This window comes from Acipenser ruthenus, chromosome 1 (assembly GCF_902713425.1).
Source record: "Acipenser ruthenus chromosome 1, fAciRut3.2 maternal haplotype, whole genome shotgun sequence".
Taxonomy (NCBI): domain Eukaryota; kingdom Metazoa; phylum Chordata; class Actinopteri; order Acipenseriformes; family Acipenseridae; genus Acipenser; species Acipenser ruthenus.
This window is the reverse complement of record NC_081189.1, coordinates 90159299-90186870: the sequence shown is the minus strand read 5'-3', so window position 1 is coordinate 90186870 and position 27572 is coordinate 90159299. Positions and strand designations below refer to the sequence as shown.

The 27572-nt window shown below is 37.2% G+C and overlaps 1 protein-coding gene across 1 annotated transcript; it reads right to left on the bottom strand.

Annotated features, from left to right (window-relative positions):
• Positions 1-3212: 3212 nt before the first annotated feature.
• Positions 3213-22220, bottom strand: LOC117420792 (neuronal acetylcholine receptor subunit alpha-3-like). Its single transcript, XM_034034427.3, has 6 exons — positions 22029-22220; positions 9842-9981; positions 9349-9393; positions 6302-6411; positions 5227-6223; positions 3213-4603 (listed from the first exon to the last, which is right to left on the bottom strand). Exons 1-6 carry the CDS (start codon positions 22084-22086, stop codon positions 4481-4483), a joined length of 1473 nt encoding a protein of 490 aa, XP_033890318.2. The 5' UTR covers positions 22087-22220; the 3' UTR covers positions 3213-4480.
• Positions 22221-27572: the final 5352 nt, after the last annotated feature.

Genomic DNA, 27572 nt, shown 5'->3' with positions numbered 1-27572 from the left:
CTATGTGGAGCTGGTTGAGACTCTGGTGAAGAACTACGGCACAATGGGCTGTAGGATGTCCCTCAAAGTCCATATCCTTGATGCTCATCTTGAGAAATTCAAGGAGAACATGGGAGCGTACTCGGAGGAGCAAGGCGAGCGCTTCCACCAGGATATACTGGACTTTGAACGCCACTACCAAGGACAGTATAACGAGAACATGATGGGAGACTACATTTGGGGGCTGATTCGTGAAAGTGATTTACAGTATAATCGTAAATCTCAAAAAACTACTCACTTCTAAATCTTTTGTAGTCATTTTTATATTACTTTAGTATAAATACATGTTAATTTGGATTCATATGTTGTTGTTTTTTTTACTTTATGTGAACGAAAAGACACAAATTCGCCCATTTTCTCATTGGAAATAGGTAAATTTCAAAATATCACTGTCCTGGTCACAAAAGCAAAGTTTGTGGGGAATAATAGCCATTTTCTATACTTTTGAGGCATAAGCAATTAGGAAATAACACTTACTACCCAGGAACAAAAATTGTGTTACATAGTGTAATATACTGTTGCACAAAAGAAACACAACACTAACGGATTAAATCAAATATTTGAAACATAGATATTAAACAAAATCACAGAAAATGTGAACAAAAATACAGATCAATGAATCATGATAAGCACTGTGTGGTCTTGCATTGTCCTGCTGGAAAATCAACACTTCTGGATTGGCTTGCAGGAACAGAAAACTGTTGCCTCAAGGACTTTGTCAATGTATCGCTGAGCAGTAAGGTTGCCCTCAATCTGCACCAAAGGCGTTCTTGTGTTAAAGGAGATTCCTCTCCACATCATCACACTTCCACTGCCCCACCGATTGGCTTGAACAACACCACAGTCAGCATAACGTTCACACACATTGTCTTACGTCAGGTCTGTCAAGGGCAAAACGGCATTCATCTGTGAATAAACCACGCCACCACTCTCTCTGCCGCCACCTCAGATGTTCTCTGGCCCACATTTTAAAATGCTATCGTGCCAGGCAATATATTTTTTCAAATAGATGCTGTGATGGAGTGTATGTTCCCTACTTATATGGGCAGGTATTAGGACCGTTTTAACTGCTCTTAGTCATAATTGCCCTCAAACGTATTTATTTACTGCATTTTTTTCTCATTTAACTTTGCTCCTACTTACTACTGATTTTATTGTATTTGATAACTGCTCTTATCTGTAATGTGATATTTTGTAACAACTGTAAGTCGCCCTGGATAAGGGTGTCTGCTAATAAATAATAATAATAATAATAATAATAATAATACACTCCCATCTTTGGTAAGGGCAGGTGAAGCCAAGATTAGCAGCTCAATCACCTAACCACCTCAACTGGTAATTGGACAATGTTGGGGAAAACATTGTAAATTAACCATACTCTTTGTAAATTAACCATCTTAAAAAAAAATAACCATACTGTTTATAAATTAACCATACTGTTAATAAATTAACCATACTGTTCGTAAATTAACCATACTGTTTATAAATTAACCATACTGTTTGTAAATTAACCATCTTAAAAAAAATAACCATACTGTTTATAAATTAACCATACTGTTAATAAATTAACCATACTGTTCGTAAATTAACCATACTGTTTATAAATTAACCAGACTGTTCGTAAATTAACCATCTTAAAAAAATAACCATACTGTTAATAAATTAACCATACTGTTCGTAAATTAATCATACTGTTTGTAAATTAACCATCTTAAAAAAATAACCATACTGTTCGTAAATTAACATCATGCTGTTCATAAATTAACCAATTAATTATTTCCCGAATGGCGCCTCATAGTCTTTTTTTAATTTGGTGCAGTAACATTTCCCAGTGAATGTTACTTCAGTAATTTTATTCTTTTCAAATATGCACAATAAATACTTCAAAATAGATATTATTCTTTTAGCATCTTACAAAGAGAACCTAAACTCAAAGTGTTTTTGATGTAAAACATTATTTCTAAATTCAAGCAGACATGTAAAGGGAGGTGGTCTGTGGGCAACGACAAATATGTTTAATTAAAAATGAAGATGAAGGGCAAATCAAATTAGATTTTGTGTCATGGATACTGTATGTGGAATGTGTGCTCTTGGTAGTTTTCTGCATTTTAAACAGCAGCCAGTGTTTAAACATGATCTAGAGATGTTCTAAATGTGATGTGTGACACTGACAAAGGATTCTGTTCTGTTTTAATAGCGATTCCCCTCTTTATAGATATTGTTCTATAAAGAATTTAGATACTTTGCATAGTGAACCTGTCTGAAAACTTAGAATAACTGTATTCAAATAAACATTTGATTTAGTATGTGTAAATGCCACATGGGAGTATGGATCTCACTACAAAGGTAAAAATACAATGTATTTAATCTGCATTCATTAAAAACAAACAGTAAAAGATCACTGTTCATACAAAATTGTAATTCAAGGGGGGAGTTGCTGTAAGTTCTCACATTAAATAAAAATGTAACTCAACAAAAGAAAAATATTTATATTTATAAAACTGAAACACTTATTCATTGTGTGTGTGTGATTTCTTTGTTTCGCCTTCAAATTCATTGTTGTTTCCAGCCTTCAAAAGCATAGAGCATATACTATGCTCTAAATTGCAGGACACAAATGATTATTTAAGCAGTAATTGCATTTTTGTTGTGAGAATTGTTTTATTTTCATTAAGTACTTAATTTGCAGTGTTATGATGTCAGGCTTCAGTCACAGCCTGTTCTAAAAGTAGTAAATATGAGGGACCATTAGGGACATAATTCATACTTGCCTATGCCCAAACATCATATACTGAAATGCATACATTATATACTGAAATGCATACACTTACTATTGAAACGCATACACTGACTAGTGAAATTGTACACTATATAGTGAAATACATGCACTCCCTATTGAAATTTTGCATACACTCTACACTGAAATCTATTGAAAGGCATACGCTCACTACTGAAGTTAAAATGCATACGTACCAGTACAGTATGAACAGGAAATGGATGACTAAAGAATAGATAAACATTATCCTTTATCAACAAAACTCCACTGCAGTCTCTGCCTTCCAATAAGCAAGAAAAATGTTGATGTGATTGAGCAGATAGGCTTGTGATGTAGTACTTCCCTAAACCCGCTGAAAGGTTTTTGTTAACCTCCCTTATAAATAACACAATACAAATTAAGATAAATATCTTTATTGATGTTCCTGTGCATTAGTATACAACATGACACAAACATTTGACACCGAGAAGTCTGTTTTCTTACAGGGTAATTCTTCCGAGACTGTTCAGCAGTACATCATCTGAATGACAAAATACCCGGTAATTCTATGAAGCTACAGTATATATATATATATATATATATATATATATATATATATATATATATATATATATATATATATATATATATATATATATACACATATACATACATACACACACACACACACACACACATTACAGGATTTCCTTTTGTTATCAGCTAGGGCAATCATTTGGATTAAACGTAACATTGTGAAGGGGGCTAAGAATGCTAAGGATGTGCCATATATGCCATAAATACCCCATGAATCCCCTATGGTTGAATGAGACAGTGAAATGTTTAAAAGATCAATAAATAATGTCCAGAGTGCATTCACCCCTGCTTTTAAAAATAACTGTTTTCTCAATGATTTAATTATGATCTTACTGTATGTACAATTCTATTAAACATTTTTATAATGTTTTTTTTTTTTTCAAAAACTTTTTTTCTGAATCAGAAGGCAAACTATGTATAATTCCTGAAATGTGTCATTTAAAGATGCACCTACCATGTGTAGAACAAGTAGTTATGAAAATTAAACACAGGTGCTACGACCTAATGGTAAACATAAGATCAACCTGGAGCTTGGAATTTACACAGTATGGTTGGAGGATGCTGTATAAAATGTTCACTAAGTGGACCATCATTATCAAATGATGTAAACTATTTCAGTGAACTACTGTATATGCAATAGCTACAGTTAGATCTCCCCATTGTCTTTGTCCATTAGGTCAAATTAGATGATACACTGTGTCTTAAATTATTTAGGGCCAAAATAGAGGGGGTGGTGGTTGGTATTTTTTTCTATTTAGCATAAAACACATGCTTCTAATTTTACATCATGACATAAAACAGCCTGTTAATTGTAGACAGAAGTCTAACTAATTGAATAGCTGCATGCTGTACATGTTTCCTGTGTGTTGATCTTTTTTATATGTAATACATTAATTTCTTTCCCACAGATGTTAATGAATTTAAGGGAATTACACATTTGCTTTCCTGGGTGAAATTATAACTAAATATACACAGCAAAAAAGTTTGCGTTTTCTTTAAATGCTTTTTTTAAATAATTAAAATCATACTGGCAGCTACAGTTGCTGGCAGCTACAATTACTGTGTATTTTAAAGCATGCACACTACTAATTAAACAAAACCAACAAGTGGCTGAAAAAATAAGCCCAGAGTTCCCAAAACACAAACTAATACAAAAACCCAGAGGAAAATCCTGTCGATGACCATGGCCACATACTTCCAGTCCTCTTCCGCCTGAAATAATAATAAAACAATGAGATCTCTTTTATAATACCCAGAGCTGCTCAACATGAGAGTAACACCAAAAATCCAGGAAGCAAACCACAGGGATTCCTTTTAGCAAGGGCCCCTCCCTCAATTGTTGATCTGATAAACACCCCCAGCTGTTCACAGACTCCTCTGGGAAACTAGTGCCCAATCACCCCCTAAAATTAGGCATGTTGCTCTGTGGAGTACCCAAGCCTCCAAGGATTGTTACAATTATAGGCATGATCTTGTTAATTAAAATTAAACTAAATATTCTTTTGACACTAAAGGAATAATAACTAGTCAGTACTGTATCTCCAAAATGCAGTAAATGGAACTTTTAGTAATCAGTTCAAATGTGAAGTTTCTTACTGAAACTATTTGTACTAGTTATTATAGTGTAAATAAATAAATAAAGATACAGCAACGTTCAAGGACAGGACAGTACACATGTTTTCTACAGGTAAGCAAATATTTTAACAAGCATCATAGACCCGATTGACCACCTACAGTAGTGTGGACAACTACCAAAAATGAAAACTACCATGTCTAGCTAACTTATTTAAAAGGTGGCGCACACAGAATTAAAATAATCTTGCCATGAATTATACCTCTTTTGCTTCATTCTGGCTTCTCATGTTTTCTGCAATGTATTTCACACTTTCAATGGCCTGTTTGATTTCTGGTGAGACGACTGAGAAAGCCAGCACTGTATTAACGGACTGTGGACTCAGCCGTCTGCTCAGTTTACTGGAATCAGGTTCTGAGGGGTCTTTGTGATGCTGACAGGCACACTTCTTCCGTTCTTTTGGTAATTTATTTTCTCCGTATTCCAGGCAGTTCATAGATATCTGGGATGTGCTGTTTTTTCTTTTTCGGCCACTGGATTTGACCACTTGCTGTTCCATTGGTCTTCTCATCAGCATCATTTTAGGCAAAATCCTGAGGAAGACAGACCTTACCCATTCTGGCATAGTGTGTGTCATGGGCGTTCTATAGTGAACATTCAAAACAAAGACTGTTATAACGATAGAAAGAGTCACAAATATCATTGTAAATAAAAGATATTCACCAATGAGGGGAATCACTAAAGATGTTGAAGGGATTGTTTCAGTGATAACTAGTAGAAACACAGTTAAAGACAGCAGGACAGAGATGCACAGAGTAACTTTTTCACCACAATCTGAGGGGAGATAAAATACTAGAACAGTTAAAAATGAAAGTAGAAGGCATGGGATTATCAGGTTAACAGTATAGAAAAGAGGGAGTCTTCGGATATAGAATGAATAGGTAATATCTGGGTAGATTTCTTCGCAGCAGTTGTATTTGATGTCATGCTTATAGCCAGGGGCATCAATGATTTCCCATTCTCCACTCTCCCAAAAGTCTTGCAGATTCACTTTTGACCCTATTAAGACAAGGTCAATTTTAGCTTTATCATAAGTCCAAGAGCCAAATTTCATTGAGCAATTTTGATAATCAAATGGGAAATAAGTAATATCCATTGGGCAGGAGCTTTTAAAAATAGCAGGTGGTATCCAGGTGACTGTGCCATCAAATTTCAACAGAGCCTTTGTTTTGTCTTCAACAAGAAAGTCACCAACAGCACTAAAAAGAGAAATACAATTTGTAATACTTTTAAGAATCTGAAATGGAACATATTTTCATATTCATTTAATGTCTTACTTGTTATAAAGCACAATGTCAGGCCTCCATATCTTATTGGATGGAACTCGTATTAATTCAATCCCATCATATTCCACTGGACTCCACCTTAATTTATAGTCATTCCAAATCTGATAGAGTTTAAAAACAAAAACAAACAAAAAAAACTATGAATATTATATTACCCCTTTGAATGTACACAAACAAGTGAAATAGTAACTGAACATGATTTATTCATGTCTTTCCTACAATACAAAGCATTTGTCTACTTAGTTTCTTAATTGTTTTACCTTTCCTGTAACACACCCCATTAGAATCAAAGGACTACACTAGCACCATAAAATGTTATGTATCGAGCGCAAGTTGTTTTTGTCCTGTTTTTAGAACAAACTTTTTTAAATGGAATATATCCCCAAGTCATTTTTTTGTTTATAATAATGTATACATTGATACAATAATTATATTTGTGTAACCTTGGTGTGTGGTTCAGGGAGCAGGAGCTAGGGCTCCTACACCGTGTTCTGTCCCTGACAAAAATTCTCCAAATTTAAACCCCAGGTCAAGCCCTTAATCTATCTCCTTTTTTTGTTTCCTCCATCCTCTCTTCCTCCTCCACCACGCTGCACCACTTCAGTAACTGTCTCCCTCTGGGGCAAGTGAAGCTCACATCCCAACCGTAGAAGCCTGGCTGTGCCAGCCTCATCCTTTACAAGCCAGATGGCTCCCCCAGTCAAAGCCTTCTTAACGCTTTTTCTCTCTTTTTCCCATGCTCACTCTTTCCTTTTCACCTATCCCAGACTCCCTCTTTGGTGAATGAAGCTTGTTTCCCAGCTTCAGAGCTGAGCTTCACAGACTCTACTCGGAGGTGGAGACTCTTGGCCACAGTGCATGTTTATTTATTTTTCTCTTCTCAGCATTCCAGTCTTCTCCTCGAGGGAAGTGAATCTCACTTCTCAGCCTTCAAATTCCAGCTGCGCCAACCTCCTTCCTAGAGCCAAGGGGAGACCCTGTCCTGTTTTCACAGGGACTTTCCTCCCCTTCTAATCCCTGAGGTTCTTCCTCCATGCAGCCCTTACTCCTGTTCCTTGAACCTTATTTAATTAAGCAGGGGCATTTCAGTACGTTGTCAGCCTGCAGCACATCAAGTTTAACCATTGTACAACCTTCTAACATGGAACTAGCATGACCCGAAGCACTGGGGATAGCCTCATCCACAATATAAATTAATGTTACTGTGAACTCAAGAAGGCTAGAAAAGTAAGATTAAAGGACAAGTCTAGAGTCTAAATGTAGCTCCTGTTGTTGCTGTGAGATTCATTTCTGCAGTAGAGGGAAATTATTGCAGCATCAGGGATATGAAAAGTACTTAGTGTCAAACCAATTCACTCTCAGGCCTCTTTTAAACTCTGTACAGAGGTCTTCTTGCAGATGTCAGATAAGCATGTTATTTACCCCATTTATACTAGCCACTTTTGAGGCAGCTTAGCTTTTAGCATTTTTTTGTAGTGTAAACTCAGCCATCCTAGTTTGACCTACTCCAGGAAGGCTTAGAACCACCTTAGCTCTCTTTCTTGCTCTACTGTGAACACCCCCAGTCAGTGTTACTCAGCCGTCTCTATGGTTGTAACTAATCAGAAAAAAAAAAACATTTGTGTACTACAGTATGTTTGTTAGATAAGGGCCCATATAAACCATAAAATGAAAAAGGATTTCAATAATTTGTTAATTAAATGTGCTCTAAGCTTTGGGATTTGCTTGAGTCAGTATGCTGTGACCATTGCAAGTTGACCACTTTCAGCAAGCCCTAGCAGAAACTCTATAAGGTTATCTTGTAAATAGCAGCATGTTTATTTGCCCTCATCCCTATTCCATCTTCCACTATTCTTGGTCAGTTAACTTATCACTGTTTGAAATACTATTTTTATGGATTTCAAACAGCTGATCTCTCTGAGCTCTGAACAGTGGATAATGTGGGTCAGTTTGGCAAGGTTTTAGATAGCAGAAATGTTAGACCCGCAGTCGCTTTCAAGTTTTTAAAGCCCTGCTGAGACCTGCCACAGTTCTTCCGGTGCCAAAGTAAACTCTGTTTCATACCTGCCATCTCGGGGAGCTGTGATTAAATTGCTTAAAGAAGCTGAAAGGCTTGCACATAGTAGGGGAGATGATGCATCATTCACCTACTACTTCCAGCTGTTACCAGAGACAGAAGCCATGTTAATATCACCATTAAAGGTTTTTGGTAAAAAAAAAACAAAAAAAAGCAAAGCATCAAGCTCACTATTGGCACATTTCCACCAGACTACAACTCAAACTCATCTTATACTGGAAGTTGAAGAGTTCTGCCAGTTCTGAGTTCTGCTAGCCTGCAACCCTCACTGTGACTGAGTCCTAAGTGAAATTGATTTGGACAGGAACAAAATGAACTAGAGTGGCTTCTCATTCACGCCTTACTACATCTGTTAACCACATTATACACCTCATTAAACCTCTATAAGGTAGCCCACCATTGTTAAGTTTAGGTTGCAAATTTAAAAAAGATCTGTGCATTATTTAAGCAGTAGGTCACACAAGGTGGGTGTCAAATTACACATTATTGTGGAGGAAAAATCAAAACCATTAATGGTGTGTGTTAATTTCACAATAATGCAAAGCCTGAAGTGTCTTATCAGAAAATAAAGTGGTCCAGTTAAAAAAAAAAAACTAGAGTAATGTAAATAAAACACAATTGATGAGGCTAAATAGATCCAGCTAATGCACTGCTGTTTAATGACAGCACTGCTTGAAACCTTGTCCAACCAATCTGAGTGCTCTGTTCACCAAAGCCATTCTAAAATATATTCTAGACATCAGATAGGAAGGACACATGGATCCATTTAAACATTTAATAAAGCAAACTTTGACATTTAGCTTAATGCTGAAGTAGTAGTTCATACCAGTAAGAGGACATTTTTCATATGAATATTGGCACAGATTGCAGTAATGTTATTTGTATTAGACAGTCTTCATTTACAGTATTCGCTTTAGATAAAACAAAGTGCCTTAAATGGACAAAAATCAATATAACTTACATGCCGCAACCAGAGATTGGTTTCCATTATCTGGTTCACTTCATCCTAGAAAATAAAAGCATTTCATGCCTGGTGATGTAAACATAATCTGACAAAAACATTTCACACTTACTAAAATAGTGAAATTGGAATCTAGGAGTCAGATGTTGATAGGAAAAAGTGATATCTACAAAAAAAAATCCACATTAGTGGAATATAAATGGCTAGGTTAAACAAGACACAGCTGTGACTAACTTTCCCTCCCCCTTTATTATATTTTGCTTTATAATTATAAAAAATATCACACATACATTCATACATACATATTATCAAAGACAAACATTTTCACTAAAAGTCTTTTTTAATGTCTTGTATAAAGACATCTAGTCGAAACGCTTGTCATTGAATTGAATTTTATTTTAGATTATTCTAAATTCAGCACTATTGAGTGTTCTATAGTTATGACAACAGTTATGAACATGACAATGACAAATGGCATAAAATGGTTCCTTACCACCTTGACCAGTTGTGAAATAGACACTTCAAATTCAACTGTTACTGGGTCTGAAACATTTTCTACTGGTCTGATAAATTGATTGTAGTGTTGGAACAACCTCCTGAATAAACTGTCTTCACCTTTGGATGATAAACAACCTGTTTACAAAAAATATATAAATATGTTTTATGAACAGATAGAGAATATTATTACTGTAACTACCAGTTCCATGTAATAAGCTGATTTTAATATTGAAGGAGGCAGTATGTTTTGTGTCAACTAAACTAGAACACTCAGGTGTTCACTTGGATGAACAAAAAAGCTTTTTTACCAGTTTATTTATTAATGATAGCATTTACAAGGTTCAAAGAACATTTCGCTTTTGGTTTGAAAAAAATATGTTGAAAAAATATTTCAGATTTGTATTAAAGCTTGCCTGAAAAATTACTAGCAGGCTATTGAAAAGCTACAGCTGCAGAAAACAGCATAGATTGTGGTAACAAAAGAAGAAGAAAAAGAAAACATCCTGCTTGTTGTTTTCCATAACTGCATGACCTAAGAAAAATAATATCTGATTAATTTCTCAGCATTTTTTTTCTAATAGGATATGTGCCATTCCTGAATAATTGCCACTTAAAATGTCCTCCTAAGGTCTGTTGTACAGAATGGCCCTTAGAGTCTTCACTTTTGAGACTGCTCCTCTTGAAACATCTTAAATTGACTTAGATGCCAGTGATTTCATTTGCATTGCTAATTAATCTGCCATGTGAAGCAGCAAATTCCCCAATGTGTGCGTTGCATATTATATTAAATTCCTTGTGCGTACAATCTATTTAAAATAAACACTGGGAAATTGACAAAGCAACAAAATTTCAAGAATGTAAAAACTATAATATTTTTCAAAATGGAGAAACCAAGTATAGGTATATTAATCTTAAACAAAATAGAGATCTAAGAGGCCAGAAAGACAAAGTGAAATCACATTTTAAATTATGAAAGGGAAAAATCAATTAGGATCAAAATAAAATGTTCAAATTATTTTAACTTTCCATTGTATGTATAACAGCGTGCATGGTTTAAGGAAGTAGGTCACTTAAAATAGAAAGTGTAAAAGGGAATGCACTCAACTTCATAGCCCCTATGCTTTATATAATTAACAAAACAATTTACTTTGAAGAGAGAGGTTTGGGGAACTTTTCAAAGGTATCCACAGCTGCAACAGCCATGGTGATTTTTTTTACAGTTTCTAATCTTACTTGTATAAAATCTTCAACTGCCATGAATAACATTTCTCTGTAATTTACCATGGGAGACACCAGTGTTGTCTTTGCAAGAACTACATCTGTTGTTTTGCTATTGGAAAGATTGTGATTTAGATAAAAAATCTGATCATTTTATTCTTCAGCAAACGTTTGCCTTATTGACACACTACCAGTTACACTGCATTAGGAATCTGGCTGCTGGTTTGGTTTGCTTCTGGTAAATGATTAAACACACTGCATAAAGCTGCTTGATTTCTTTAAAATGTCTTTAGCGAAAAAGACACCAGCTGCATTAAAGATCAAAACTACTGCACCTGGGCCCAGCCCACTCCATTTCTTTACTTCTGAGTCCACTTTAATGACTAAACATAAAAAATATACAGGTGCCGTCTACTCCACTGGGATTAGAAAAGTAAACCGTAGCAAAGTAGTATTGGTGGACTGTCAATCAAAACACAATTTCGCAAATCAACGTTTGACAGATTGTCTATCTGGAGGCGGGACGAAGGGCGAGTGCTCTGGCAATAGGTCAGTGTTAAGGTCATGTGATTGCTCTGTTGGGAGATCTCAGATGTGATACTAAAGGCGTCATTTCGTGACAGAACAGAACTGGACAACCTGATTTGGTGAAACCGTTCCACCTTCCTGCCGTGGAACGTGTTCTGCTTGTTCAGTCGAACAGCCCGGTCTGCTCGAGGAGCAGAACATGCTGAAACATGGTGGAGCCCTGCAGGTTTAGCGTCACCTACATTTATTTATTTTTTTTGGGATTGAGACATAATTTTAAAACTTTAAAAAATAAATAAATAAACCTAGATTAACATCATTTAGATGTTTTATTTAACATCATGTAATCAAGGAAACTACAGAATTATATTGCAAAAGTCTACCAAAAGCCATAATAGTTGTACAATATGTTGGATTTCGAAGTGTCAAATTTTTTAATTGTTGTCAGTTTTTCCTTAAGTATGGAAAACTACAAAGCGGTATGTAATTCAATATGTTAACATAGCATTATTCCACAGGCTTCATTCGACTCTGAAGCAAAATGATTTAATTATATAGGGTGATGCAAAACTTGGCCACAGCTGTACTGCTAATTGACTGTATTCTAATAGATACATTACAACTGAATATACAATACTGGCAAAATACAAGAAACGTAGCCGCAATTTACGATGGTCTGTACTGTATAGCTATATATATATATATATATATATTTTTTACCCATAATCTTAATCTTATAGTTTATTACATATGATGTAACTACTGCTTGGAACTTTCTGTCTAAAATAAATAATCACAAAGCACAAACGCATCCCCAAATCGCTGTCAGCCATGTATGTCATGTATGATGCTAGAACAGAAATGGAACTAAATGATTTCGCCTGTCTGCCTCATAAAATTCTGCCTTAAAAAAAATACATGCTTTTTGGATAAGAATTTGTTAAGTGTGGTCATAGAATGATGTTTTTGCTTATGAGTTGTAACAAATGCATTTGAACTGTGGGCTCGGTTTTGAGAGGCACATGTGTTGTTTTTTTTATAGAAATGTTTTCATACTAACTTTTGTACTTGATAACATTAATTTAAAAATACAATTGATGCCTATAATTAATACATTTTGTGACTAATTTGAAGCTATTAATATGTTTCAATATTAACTAAATCAAGTTGTTAATCAAACTGATTAATCTTGTTACATAATTGATTTATTAAAATGTTTGGATATACTGTTACTTGATTGATTACTGTATTTTTTACAGTCATCTTAAAATAATGTTAGAAGTAGTTTTGTTGAAACATAAAAAAAAAATGTTTTTGACCGATTCGGATTTTGCTGCTGATGTATTTATTTTCAAAAGGTTTTCTTTATGTTGCGTTTTTTTCTTTTCTTTTCTTTGTTTTTTTGGGGATGGGGTGGGGTGTCTACTTCACAGTCTTGCACCGGGCCCCAATAAATCCTAGCACTCCCCGTTGTTGAATTCAAAAATTAAAGTTTGTTACCTGACTTCTCTCCTTCGTGCATCCATGAGTAAAAATAATTGTGATTCCGCAACTCCATTGTAGATTTCAACAAAGATATTTTATTAGATACAGTAGAGCAGATGAGTACTCTATTTTCCTTAAGCACAAGTTAATCAACAAGACAATACAATGTTTGAATTAATATAGGATTCCCTTATGACATCACCCCTTTTTGTTAACCTATCAGAAAATACAATTACAGACTGATGCAAGTTTTACAAGCCTCCTACCAACCAATAATATCATTCCACGTGGGTCCACTTTCTTTTTATTACTTTAAGTGAACGTAACCTCAAAGCCTCTTTGATATTTTACTTACGAAGTCATAATGTCATAAAGTTAAGGGAAGGAAGGGGATTGTAAGTTTTAGCCCCAAAATGTTATCTCTGAGAAAACACAGGGTCCCCTTTAAATTGCTATATGGTGCACTTCAGCTTTCTGCTTGCCATCTGTCTTTCCTGCTCCAGCAATCAATATTAAACCCCAAATTGTCTAACCAACTTAACTAACTCTAAAACCCAAATACTAACTCAATCTAAAACCCGGTTAATTTTCTAAACTATAGTTTCTCGTAAAGTGTATGTTTCTCCAACACATGTAAAGCATTTAAATATTTAGGAACATTTGTTGTTTAACTACTCTAGAGAATTTGATCCATTTTGAATGTGAATGTGTGGCCACTTACTTGCAAATCGCAATCTCAAAAGTAAGAATGTAAAAGTATGCATGAATTGATAAATGCATACAATATCTATATGAGGCTAGTGTAGGATAAAAGTTTGGTGAAGATTTGTGCAAAATGAAGCCAGTTATCGTGTTCACCATGTTAAGTGTGACAAGCAGACAGGTGGAGGGGCGGACATATTTAGGCAAAATTGTGAAAGAGAAAGGCTGACGTGACAGTGGCAGTAGAGGTATGTTTCTGTCAAAAACAACATTACAGTTACTGATAGCAGCTCAAATTACTCTTACTATTTTCTATGGTGGGGGTAATACGTCAGGTAATTTGTGCTGGCCCAGCCCAGTCTTCTGAGTTTCTGATACTGAGAATGTGTATCCAAAAAGCAATGTAAGGCATCAGAGAAAGGGAAAACTTTTACACAATGATCTCAATCGCTTTTTAAAACTATCAGACCTATAAAAATTCCCTTTTTGTTAAAATATATATAGCTGGAGGATAGTATTGTTTTTTTGTCCCATGCTGAGCAATGCTTTTTTTTTCTAATGCTGTTACTATAGATTGAAAAAATGTGGAAAACTGTCAAAATGATAGATAGGCACTAGCTGGCGTGCTCAGAGATAAAGTGATGTACACATTATTAAAATCTGTAAACACAGCAATATACTGTATTTCATGTTTCATAAATCACAAAAATAATGCTGAAAGCTATTTAAATCAGTTACTGTATAAACATTTATACGGAGCTGGATCCTGATCTGGTTAGTACAACACTCCAATGAGCCTAGAATCAATAAAATTTTGTGGTCCCAACCGACCCCTGGTGCCGGAGGCAAGACAGGATGCATCTTTCTCCTCAGCGTATAGATGAGAAATCTCTACTGACTTTCTTTCACTTCCAGTTTGCACTGAAGTTGTGCTGCTTTTGAAGCCATCTCAAGTCCTGTATGCGCTCATAGCCCCTGAACCAATGTGCGTGACCTCAGATGTCATACAGTATCTCCATGATGACCTCAACAGTAGTTGTTCATTTTACAGTAAATATGGGTCCTTATATGGCTACTAACAAAATTGTTTTCTTTCTACAGCCTATCCAGAACAGGCATGGACAACCTAAGAGTATATATTCTAACTGTAGAAATAAGTTATTAACAAAGAGATGTGCCAAACTACCCACCTATGATAAGTGAGTCAAATGACTAGCTTGCTCGCCGAAGGGGGAGACTGGCACGGGTGCAAATGAATAGATTAGCAGGAGAATGGAAAATGAAATATAGTTAAAAATATTTGGCTGGGGTCCCCTCTGGCCAGCTGGAACCTTCCTGTCGGAAGGCGATGTCACGTAGTCGGCCACTAAAGTCGAGAAGTGAGCTTCACTTAGCCCAAAAGAAGACCCCTGGCTCCCCACAACAGCCACCAATGCAAAGAAAATTGTTAGTTAGAAAAGAAAGTGATTAATTACAAATTTGATTAATTACAATTATATATATAATCATTTATTTATTTATTTATTTATTTATTTATTTATTTATTTATTTATTTATTATTTATTTTTATTAACTAATTTAACAGCTTGGCAGAGAGGAAAAACCCTGCCTTTGTAGGAGGATACTTCTGGTGGTTGTGGCAGAGAGATGGCCCCCACTCCGGGCATGCTAGCAATACTTGTTGAGCGGAAATACTATCAAGGAGAGAAGAGCGAACGTAAGAATCCACTGCTGAGGTAGGACTGGTTGATTTTAACTTTGACTGCTGATGTTACAGCACCAATAGGAATGAAAGGGAGAATACAACTGGGGAGGAAGCATGGCTTTAGAATGAGCTGAGATGGAAGACACCTGGAAGGTGTTGGGCTTCAAAATAAAATTATCAATAACTGAAATCCAGACTAGCCGACGAAGAAGTTGCATAATTACAAGGGAAGAGGAATGGCCTTTATTAATAATATGAACAGTAGATTGATTATCACAAAAGATTAAGATAGATTTTTCTGCGAAAATGAGCCCAAAAAAGACAGGCTGCAATGACAATAGGGAATACTTCAAGGCAGGCTGTGGACTTAAGCTCAGGAGGAAGTTTTTTTTATTATTTCAGGGGCCAGACATCTGAGAAGCACTGATCAAGAGAATACTACCAAACCGATAGAAGAATCTGTATGGAGTGAAAGGTCATGGGGGGCAGCATTGAAGTTATCGCAAAACAGAGAAAGGCCACTCCAGTGCTGTAGGGGAGAGATCTGAAAGGATTGAAAGAGAGCGAATGTGTTCCAGTTTATCGGAAGGCAGTCGGGCTTCAAATCGAATAGTATCCAAAGTTATTCCTAGGAACTCAAGAGTGTGAACTGGACCGATGGTTTTCCCCTGTGAGAGGGGGACGTCGACTGCTGAGAAGAGAGACATGAGTTCTAAGAGTGCTTCAGCTAAGTGAATGTCATTTAGATGAGAGGGCAGATGGAACCTGAATGAGCATCGCCACAAAACTGCACATATGTAAAAAATGTCATCCTTTGGAAATGCAAAATTAGGAATTGAAATTATTGCACGGTTGTCTGCCGCCGAAATGGTTGATGGGTCTTCCATGAGAATCTTTGCTTGTTGAAAAAGCAGGCAGAGCTGAAGAATGAATAGGAAAGACTGCAGATGCATGATTCCTAAAAATAAATAAATAAATAAATAAATACAAATGTTGTCGAGAGCAGGGGAAGATAATTTGAGTCTGTGTCCAAAAGCAGCCTCTTCAGTCTCCTCATCAGTGGTAGAAAGGGCGGTGGAAGCACAAACCGCAAGTGTTAACAATAGAGACTACTGAAGAATCTATTAAAGATCATGATCGGGCTGAGACCAGTAATCAGTGTATTGTCCAATGCTAACTGAGAAGCTGCTTTGGCTGAAAAAGCTTTACGATACTCAGAAAAGTGATGCCACCATATCTGACCCAGAGATCAACAATGTTAAATAATAAGAGTCCAGTTCTTGTTGTCGTGAGCGTAAATTTCACAAAGGAGATCGCAAAAAACAGAAAAAACAAGCACAATTCTCCAAAAGTACATTTATTACACAGCTGAGGAGCCAAGATTTTAGAGTAACAGACAGATCTCCACAGTCAACTACCCTGTGATCCAGAAATTCTAAGACTGCAATAAGGATCAAGACCAAATTAACATCTTTACCTTTAATAATATTGCATGTCAGTTGAAGAGAGAGAGTGCAATTAACTACTGAAACGGCAGAGGATCCTGAAGTAGAGGCTATCGCTAAAGTCAAGATTGGCAGCTCGAGAACAGGTGTGGGCACGGCTGAAGCAGCAGCTGGTGCTTTACTGATGAGGATGGAATCGCTGCCGGTTTCAAGCGAGAGATCCTGTTATCAAGCGCATCAAGCGATCAGATACTATAGGAATGGAGGTGGATAGAGGATCTGATTAAAAATCTGATAACGCAAAAGGATCAGATGAAATTGAAAGCTGAGGGGTTGTAGATGCTGAATCGAAGGCGAGTGAAGCTTGCAAAGTAGTGGGGCAACATGTGAACTGACTAGTTTTGATCTCTGCTGAGTATTTTGAGGAGGACAGACTCTTCTGATATGGAATTGCAATATAAAACAAATAAATCAGCCCGATCGCACCCTGCTTCAATGGGCAATCCTTTTAGAAAAGGCTTTCACGAGTTTGTCAATGGGCCAATCCTTGTAAAAAAGTTGCGCTGGAGAATCGTCCTCAGGTTTGATGCATTTAGAGCGGTGAAGAGAAATGGCATTGGGCGCAGCTGGATAAGCAGAGGTTGAAGCAGCAGTATTGTCATATGGACGAGAAGCAGGATGGGTGGATTTTTTTTGAAAGTTTTTTTCAGTAGATTATTTGTTGAAGGAAGACAGCCAGAAGGAAAGAGAATTTCTTTGGGTCTGCAAGTCTGCGTGGTAACCGCAAACTGAAAAGCAAGACGAGAATTAGGAAGCTGGCTATGGTTTAAAAAGGGTGACTGACAGCTAATTAACCCTTTGCAGTCCATTTATTAAGTGCGCGTCACGCACGTCAGGTCTAATTAATTCACAAGCGCAGTTAATTTTAGACGCGCTGTTTAAAAGTATTTTTTTCCACAGTCAAACGGGTTTAAATGGCCCTGCATATCAACAAAGCACTCACTAGGCATCTCCAGCCCCGCCCCACCCTTTCGTTCGCTATCGCTTTCACCTATGTAAAAAATAAATAATAATAAAAATAATAGTCGTACATACCGATCAATCATCTCCGGATCACTCGTTTTATCACCAAACTCCTCAATAATGCGATCAAAGTCATTATTTTATTACTATAACATCTGAAAAAAGCTCTGCAAATGTCCGTGATAGTCTCTGTGCGCTGACGCACTCAGCCAGCTTGTTTACTATGCCGCCTCGTTATCTTATACCAGGGCCATATGTATGACTATTCATGAGATATGCCTTTTTTTTTTTTTTTTTTTTTTGACTTGTCTCGGCTCCTGTCGCTCCCACTCTGCAATTGAATGGTTTTTTCAGTTTTTTCCGGAGAACAAACGACTAGAAACCCGTTTTTTGCGTTGCTATAATGACCCGAGAAAGGACCCGAGAGGAATAATTGCAATGTTGGACCCAGTGCGACAATGGACCGCAAAGGGTTAAAGGTTGACTGACAGATATTTTAGTGGGATGACTCAAGGGAGGAATCCCAGCTCCAGCCCCCCAAAATACACAAAGGTTCTACAAATGACACATGCCAGAGGTTCATCGGTTAATAGAATGTATCATATCTTATAGGATCAGATATGACAGGTTCAACTGCACACATTTTCATCAGACATCAAATCGTAAGGAAAAGACCCCAAAAAGCAACTTTGATGGAAGTCACATTTAAATAATACATGTTTGAATGCCAAAAGCCAAAAGTAACTAACTTTCAAACAAACTTTTGCTTTGTTAAAAAAAAAAATCAATCCTGACTTCGTGTCATGTTTTGTAGCCACACCCTTGTTTACGTTTTTGTCTCCAAAAACATTCAATGGTGCAGTGGCTCCTGCTGTTATTTTAATGTTTGTCTGCTCATGAAGTGCTGCTGATCCATAGTTTTTCAGCAATCTTGAATTAGAACAAATAGAAACTAGATTTGGCAAATGAAGCACTGCTACCACCACAGAGTTATAGGTCAACGGTGAAGTCAGAGGGAAAGGTCACAATACTGTATGAACCAGTATAAGAAAGGTTTGTTTTCTTACCCTGGTTGATTGTTGTTAAAACAATTTCAATTGTATAAAACATAAGAATCAGCTTTTAAAAATGTAATGGGGGGTATACCTGATCATTCCTCAATGATTACTGCCTCCTTCAGGCAACTATGAATTGGAAATCTTCATTCTCTAGAATGGCAGGGCTAAACATTTCTGCAAATTTCAGAACCCTTTTTCACATGACAGCCTACCACCGAATAACCTGTTTCGAGGCGAACATCCCATTTGATAGACTTTAGATCCAGTTTAGATTAAAGCAGAGTCATTTTCACATGATGAGTAATGGTGATCTTAATGGAGACTATACAGAATAGTTGTTCACTACATGAGGGGAGACATAGACATTTGGTTTGTAACAGGGAAGCCGCTGTGCCAGACTGGTTGGTGCATCTGGATTAGAGTATGAAGGCAGCCACAGGAAGCCATTACTGACTGTTTTAAATTGCCCATGCAGCCAATAATTTTGTATATGGTTTTCAATAATGACTTGTGTTATTGAAGTGAATATTCCCTTACTCTGACTTCTTATTAACATAACCACTTTTATTTCTGAATACATTTTTTAATGATATATTTTTTCTTTTGGCAAAATCCCTCATCTTACTATTATTAATTGGCTACACAGCATAACGCTTTCTCATTGACTCAGGCACTTGCCTCTCTGACCAGATTTGTTAGTTTATAAAAAAAGTTGAAAACATATAGAAAAATGTTATACAATCTTGAGAACTCTACATGCTAGGCATCAAAAAGTAGAGGCACAGTAACATAAAAAGAATGACTATTTAAAAAAATAGCATTTTAATGAAGGTTGACTTGCAGTATGTAAGTATTTAATTTGGCCCTAAATGGAATTGCATGCAACAAACGACATCATGTCCTCTGTTACCTATATGTCAACCCAATGACCAGAGGCATCCCCACAAATATGATGCTGCACATTTCATTTACCAAGGGGCCTATGTGTTGCCATTGTGTACTGTTCACAAAGGGGATCCACTGTGAAAGGGTGCCACAAGAGCAGACATGCATTGGAACAGATAATGGCAATGATAAGGGAGCCACAATGCAAACACACCTAAAAAAAAAAAAAGATATAGAGCAAGGAGCGGAAGGGTGTGTAGACAAAGAGTAGGAATACATTTTATACTTGTATTGTTGTGGGCTTCCTAAAGATGTTTTCTGTTTATAACAGAGATAATGTTCTGTGTCCATTATCTGGGCTACTGGTCTTTTGGGGTTTTCCAACCTCCTTTAAAAACAATTCTGCAACTGATGCTGTTCTTGCTAGGATCATCCTCTCACAAAATAGGCACCATGGATATCAATGGATGATGACAGCTTTCTGGACTTTTCAAGAATGTTGGAAGAGCAATTGCAGGACACCCTATGTGTTTAGTAACTAAAGCATGCAAGATCGAACACTACGGTTCACCTCTCTCCAGATGGCAAGTATGAACTCTGGCATAATGACAATGATAGTTTGTTTCATGTGAAACTGGAATCCAGACAAAAGCCTACTCATTAAGTCACATGATGGTGCCACAAAATGTAAAGAATCCTGGTTGTGATCGCCAATCACAGCATTACAACTCAGCCCGTTCGCCATTTTGGGCTGGGTCACATTATGAGGTAACTCCTTCATAGGACACATGACACTACATGTCCACAAACTTTCATTGAATTCAGGTGTGGGTATAAAATGGCCCCTATTGTAAGCTATCCTTTAGTGTGCCTGATTATTTTACCCCATTTTATGTGAGGGACAGCCCATTAACACAATGCATATTTTCATATTTCTATCACAGAGCAGCTGAAAGCAACCTTAATCACAACATTTCTCATGTTTAGTCCAAACCCCTCTTTCATACTATATCTTTGACATTAAGATATGGAATTAAAACTCAAATACCAAACTAACATGACCAAGTACCCTTCTTGGTGCATTACTTTTACTGGTGAGTACGTTTTATGTTGCTGTGCTGTATATGAACTTGTTTAGTGGCATCACACACCTACACTCTCATTTAATGCAGTATCACAGACAAAAATGAAGCAGAAAGTATGTTAGGATCTAAGAGATGTATAATTTGTTGCTGTTTAGTATCTGCTTATACAGAGAATGAGGGGTTTTTGTTTTTTTCCTCGGAACATCTTAAGTATAATGTCATCAAGCTTTTGTAAACAAAGGCTATTTTAAAACGTTGTACACATCCAAGCCATATAGTTTTTTTTCAAAACGAGTTACTTTATTTGAAACTTTCAAACCCTATGTATACTAATTTTTCACAGGTTTTATATTAAAGTTATCAAAATGTGACACCATGTAAGTGCACTTCATTAAACTCCTGAAATAGAACGCAGAATACATGGGTTAAACAAATATTGCATAATACTATTTGCGACCCCAAGGACCCTCTTGAAAATTAGATGTATATCTCAAGGGTTCTAACCTCGTTAAATAAATACATTTGAATGTATACACACGTTTGTTATATTTACTTAAAACAACGCAATTAATCGCATCACTCATGACACTCCATTATTACTACGACTACGACTAATAAAAGCAACCTAAATCGTTGATTCACTGTGCATAATTACAGCGAACTAAAACATTTTGCAGACAACATATTCACTAATAGGGCATTTTTTGTGACTCATCTGCTACTCACGTTCCTGTGAAATATTATGTTTTTCTTATAAAGGCAATATCAAACTAATGAAATTATAACAACTAGTCCAATAAACAGTATTTAAAAATAAACTGCAGGTCGAACAGTTTCTCTACTTTTTATATATGTTAATAAGAAATGACTAATGCTTTGAATTCTTAAATAACGGTACACAGACGCATTATAAAGTTGTATTTAGATATTTAGTGAAGTGCAAACTGTTTTGTGATAGACGGTCTTTACTAAACAAGTATAAAACACTGCTGTTTAAAAAGCTGTACTTCTCAAATACTGAAAGGTTTGAACGTTGTATGTATCTTACCTTTCATTGTCAAAAACACAAAAAACTGAAAAAAAGTGAGTTTCCCCGTTGAATTCATCTGGCATGGATTTGTCAAGGACTTTGCTTGAAGCAGATGAAAAATCTTGAGCACAGCTTGCTTGGCGAGAGGCTGTCAGTGCGCTCTCTGATCCGGTAAGTTCGTATTGTCCCACCCCTCAGGCACAATCCTCTCTCTTTTCTTAAAGGGGAGCGACAAAGATTAAAAAATAAATAAATAAATAACCAATTACACGAGAACTCCTAAAATGTTTTATTTGAATAACAGATGCACCTTAACATAACCAGAGTGGACATATTGTCAAAGCCTTTCCCCAGCCTTTAATTAAGTTTGTTTTTTTTTTACTTGAGAAAATGTAATGTTAAAGAGTGAGAAGCTTTATATTTCATTGTCATATATTTTTTCTGTCCCCTATACGTTTTTATAATGTTTGCAATTGTTCTGACCTTTCTTTTTTTTAGTCTGTTCAGGGCTTGCTCTTCAGTTCTAGATGTCTGCCATACATACTGTATATGTAAACAGACAAGATCAGCAAAGTGTCTTTCTAAAAGTAAGAACTATCACCATCTAATGACATGCCACTTTGGAACAAGTTTCCTTTTGTTTTGGCAATACACTGCTTTGCACTGTGTGGTTGGGCGCTCAACATAGGACTGCAAATAATCAACAAGGTACAACGTTAAACAACTGTTTACAGTGAATGCTCCCACCCCTATCCCCAGTCCATGACACAGTCCATTTTGGTACAGATACACGACAATGCAGCTGTCCCACCGCTACATTGCCACCTGTTGACACACTTCCCGACCCGGGAAGAAATGGCCTGGTCCTGGTCTCAGAATCGACGGGGCAGTCAGATACTATGCCGACGTCTGGAACTGGAGAATGGTGAAACATTACCCTCATGCAGGTAGGGTTGGAGATGCATTGTGGTCGCGCTGATGTTGCAGACGGGTTCGGGGCTGGAACGGGGGTGTAGCAACTGAGGGGGGAGTGGCGGTTCTCTGTTGGGGTCTTCTGGCTCTCACATCCTGGTGTGGTATGGGGCGAGGCGGTCACAGTACAGGGCAACCACCTGACGCCTGGGCCGGAGCTTCATCTGGCGCACCACTTCTGAGATGCACTCCAAAACCTTGCAGGATTCCTCCTAGTGGCCCCTGGCTGGAAGTCCCACCCCTGGCACCAGCGTTGTGTGTCCAGGCAAATTCGTGGGCGAAATCTAACCAGTCCTGGAGTTGATGCAGGTAGTCCCTCAACAGCTCCCCCAGCTGCTCCTGCTTACCCTCAGAGAGACCTTCCCAGCTCTGGCACCACCACAGGCTGTCGGGGATGAAACATTGACAGTGGATAATTGCAAAGCATATCACATGGTTTATTTAGATTTCCAGAAAGCTTTTGACAAAGTCCCGCATAAAAGATTAATTCTCAAACTGAACGCAGTAGGGATTCAAGGAAATACATGCACATGGATTAGGGAGTGGTTAACATGTAGAAAACAGAAAGTACTGATTAGAGAAGAAACCTCAAAATGGAGTGAGGTAACCAGTGGTGTACCACAGGGATCAGTATTAGGTCCTCTGCTCTTCCTAATCTACATTAATGATTTAGATTATGGTATAGTAAGCAAACTTGTTAAATTTGCAGATGACACAAAAATAGGAGGAGTGGCAAACACCGTTGCAGCAGCAAAGGCCATTCAAAATGATCTAGACAGCATTGAGAACTGGGCAGACACATGGCAAATGACATTTAATAGAGAAAAGTGTAAAGTACTGCACGCAGGCAATAAAAAATTGCATTATAAATATCATATGGGAGATACTGAAATTGAAGAAGGAATCTATGAAAATGACCTAGGAGTTTATGTTGACTCAGAAATGTTAAAACTTTACAATGCATTAGTAAGACCTCATCTAGAATATTGTGTTCAGTTCTGGTCACCTTGTTACAAAAAGGATGTTGCTGCTCTAGAAGAGTACAAAGAAGAGCGACCAGAATTATCCTGGGTTTAAAAGGCAATTTGTATGCAGACAGACTAAAAGAATTGAATCTATTCAGTCTTGAACAAAGAAGACCACGTGATGATCTGATTCAAGCATTCAAAATTCTAAAAGGTATTGACAATTCGACCCAGGGAACTTTTTTGACCTGGGTTCACAAATGGAGATTAGATAAAGGGGCATTCAGAACAGAAAATGGGAGGCACTTTTTTACATAGAGAATTGTGAGGGACTGGAACCAACTCCCCAGTAACGTTGTTGAAGCTGACACCCTGGGATCCTTCAAGAAGCTGCTTGATGAGATTCTGGGATCAATAAGCTACTAACAACCAAACGAGCAAGATGGGTCGAATGGCCTCCTCTCGTTTGTAAACATTCTTATGCTCTTCTTATGTTCTTATGTATCTGAGAGGCCGGGGCCAAGCAGAACCCCTCCTCTTCTTCCACTGGGTTCACCATCCCCTGGTAAGCCCACTAGATGGCCCTGCAGCAAGGGCACTGTCCGACTCGCTTCAATATGTATATGGCAGACAACTAGAGCTGAAGAGCAGCTCCTGTCCTTATAGTCAACCTTAACCCTTTGCGGTCCATTTATTCAGAGCGTCTCAGGTTTTTCACAGTAAAAACAGGTTTAAAAGGCACTGCATATCAACAGGACACTCAGTACTGCATCTCCAGCCCCGCCCCACCCGTTGTTCGCTGTATTTTTCACATACCTCTTCATAGTCGTGCATACATAAATCATCTCCTGATCACTCGTTTTATCACCAAACTCCTCAATAATGCGATCCAAGTCATTATTTTATTACTGTAATGTCTCAAAAAGCTCTGCAAATGTCCGTGATATACTTTGAGCGCTGGATGCTGAAGCAGCTATCTTGTTTGTTTATGGCTGTGTTATCTGTGTGGTGCCGGGGCTATATGTATTGCTCAGATCCGCCCCTTTTTTTCTACCTCCCCTCCGCCCCCCATTCCATCCATATAGGTGCAGCAACCTCAGAATCCAAAGTTAATCAGCACTTAATCAAAAAAAGGGGTCTTTCACTGCAGTGGAGTCTTGCATTTGTATCTCTCTCCCTGATATCTATTTGGCCCAACACAGTATTGCTAATATGCCCGGCGTGGGGGTCATCTCTCTGCCGGGACCACCAGAGCTTCCTCCACCAGAATGAAAAAAAAAACATTTATATTATTAATTAACCTCTATTTCTTTTCTGTTGCTTTTCCTTTGCATTGGTGGCACAGTTGCAGGGAGCTGGGGGTCCTCTTTTGGGGACAAGTGAAGCTCACTTCCAATCTAGGCCCAGCCACGCCGGCCTCGTCCTCTGTGAGCCAGAGGGGACCCCAGGCCAAAACTATCCTAACTCTCTTTCATTTTCTCCTTCCTATGCTCTTTTGGTTTCACCCGTGCCAGTCTCCCTCTGGCCCTCTTTGCATGTTAATCTCTTTTTATTTTTTCCAGTCTCCCCTGTGAGTAAAGTTAAGCTCACTACTCGCCTTGAAATTTTGACCGCACCAATCTCCATCAGCATAGGCGACCCCCACTATCCGTCCCGCCTCACCTCCATGAGGGCAGCTCTATGTGAGCCAAGAGGAGCCCCTTCTTATTTTCTAAAGTCACAAGCACTTTTTTTCCCATTTCAACCCCTGAGGTTCTTCCTCCTCGCAGATATTGCTCCTGTCCCATGAACTAATATTGCATTTCATACCTATTTAATATCTGTGTGTTTAGTATAATTCACTATTGCTGTTTCTGCCTTGATCATTGTTTTGCCATGCTTGCTAACTATTCTAGCAAAAAAATATTATGAAGAGGCTCCTCAAGGCTGTTCTGAAGTGAGGCGAGGAAGCATACCAGTGTTGCACAGGGTTCAGTCTACAATTCTTTACCTATGGGCTTCAGTGGCTAGCCCAATGGCAGGAAGTGGTGCTGGTGTTTCAGTAGGGAGAATTTCCCCTCTAGGCCAGAACAAGCATGGTGTAAGGATGTTCTGTAGGAGATACCATCCTTTGAATTATATGTTAGCCAAGGTTATGTTAACTCTGTGGGCAATAAAGAAACACAGTCATAAACTTCAAATCATAATTTACAGTTCAATAAAACTCACACTGTCAAGACAAATCTTCAGTTCCCCTATCACTATAAATGTGGATTGGGCATTATTGTAAATTACATAATAAATCACTGTTACTGTCGTAAAAAATTATTTAAATCACTTTATGTGTCAGAGATACAAAAAAGTGTACAGAAAACCAACAAAAGTCTAGAAAAGTTTTATGATTAACAAACTTGATTTGATTAAGATACTTAAATTACAAGTAAATAAAAACCAAAAAAAGCAGCAACAACTTTCTAAATATAGGGGGGCTTTTGATAAAACTGCATTCAAGTTAAAAAAGACAAGTGAAGAACAAAATGCATACCAATTAGGGGATCAGAGATAATGTTGTTAATGCTAATAACAACATAGATTTCAAAGCCTTCACTACTCAGTCTTTGTAGACCCAGCTGTAGATCCTTCAACATGAGTGTGTAATTTGCTTTCAAGTGTCTGGCAAGGCGTTGACAAAGAAAAAAATATATTAATGGTAACAAACAAAAGTACAACCTATTTTTGAAAAGGATATAACTGTGGGTTATAAAGACAAACTCCTCATACCTTTTTTTATCTAGCACATACATCTAGGGCTTTTGATTTTCAGTTGTAATCAATAAACACAGGAAAAACACACTGATACAAAAAAAAAATGAAATTGTGTATATCCAATAAACACCGGATTCAGTAAATAAAAAACGAAATCCCCGAAAAAAACAAACAATTTCACGGTATCTACATAAAACATAGCTCAAATAAACACAGAAAAATGAAATTAATAAACACAGAAAGACAGAAGCACGATATATATATATAGCCCATACATAACAAACAATGTGTTCTTGAGAAAGTTGTTAGCTGTGTCAGCTGGAAAAACAGAGGCATCTGCTCATCTTCTGAACGCTAATGGATGTTTTCAAATATGCACCTAAGCTGGAGCTCCTTCTTGTTTCCGCTTGAAAGAGGAACGCACCAGGGATGTCCTCATTCACCTCTGTTGTTTGATCTCTCCCTAGAGCCCTTAGCACAGGCCACAAAGATAATGAAAGGATATTTCCCTAATTATGGTCAGTGACACACAGAATCATATATCTTTAACCGTTTCAGGATCAAGCATTTTTCAGTGGGAGGCTCCCCCAGGACCAGGTGTTTTTTGACTGTATTTGACTCTCTTCCTATAAAAAAAAATCACTAAAAATCTATTTTATACAGTAGCATCTTGGAAATGGTTTTGCTGTTTTTCCACAGAACACTCTGCGGAACATTGTAAAGTACTTCAGAAACCATACATACTTTTTGCTTTTTTTTCACCACAATAGTTTTTTTTTCTTCTTTTTTTAAGTTAAGTATTTTGTATTATGTATTCTGCTTAGATACATGTATAAAAATGTGTTATTCTGTGACCTGAGGGACCTTACAATACTTCCTG

Excerpts from the sequence above, each read along its gene's own strand:
- LOC117420792 (XM_034034427.3), bottom strand. The coding sequence starts at position 22,086 with ATGAATTCAACGGGGAAACTCACTTTTTTTCAGTTTTTTGTGTTTTTG. Across the intron at positions 9,394-9,841 it reads TTTCACAACTGGTCAAGGTG|GATGAAGTGAACCAGATAAT; the intron begins GTAAGGAACCAT and ends TTTATTTTCTAG. Across the intron at positions 6,412-9,348 it reads CCAATCTCTGGTTGCGGCAT|ATTTGGAATGACTATAAATT; the intron begins GTAAGTTATATT and ends AAACTCTATCAG.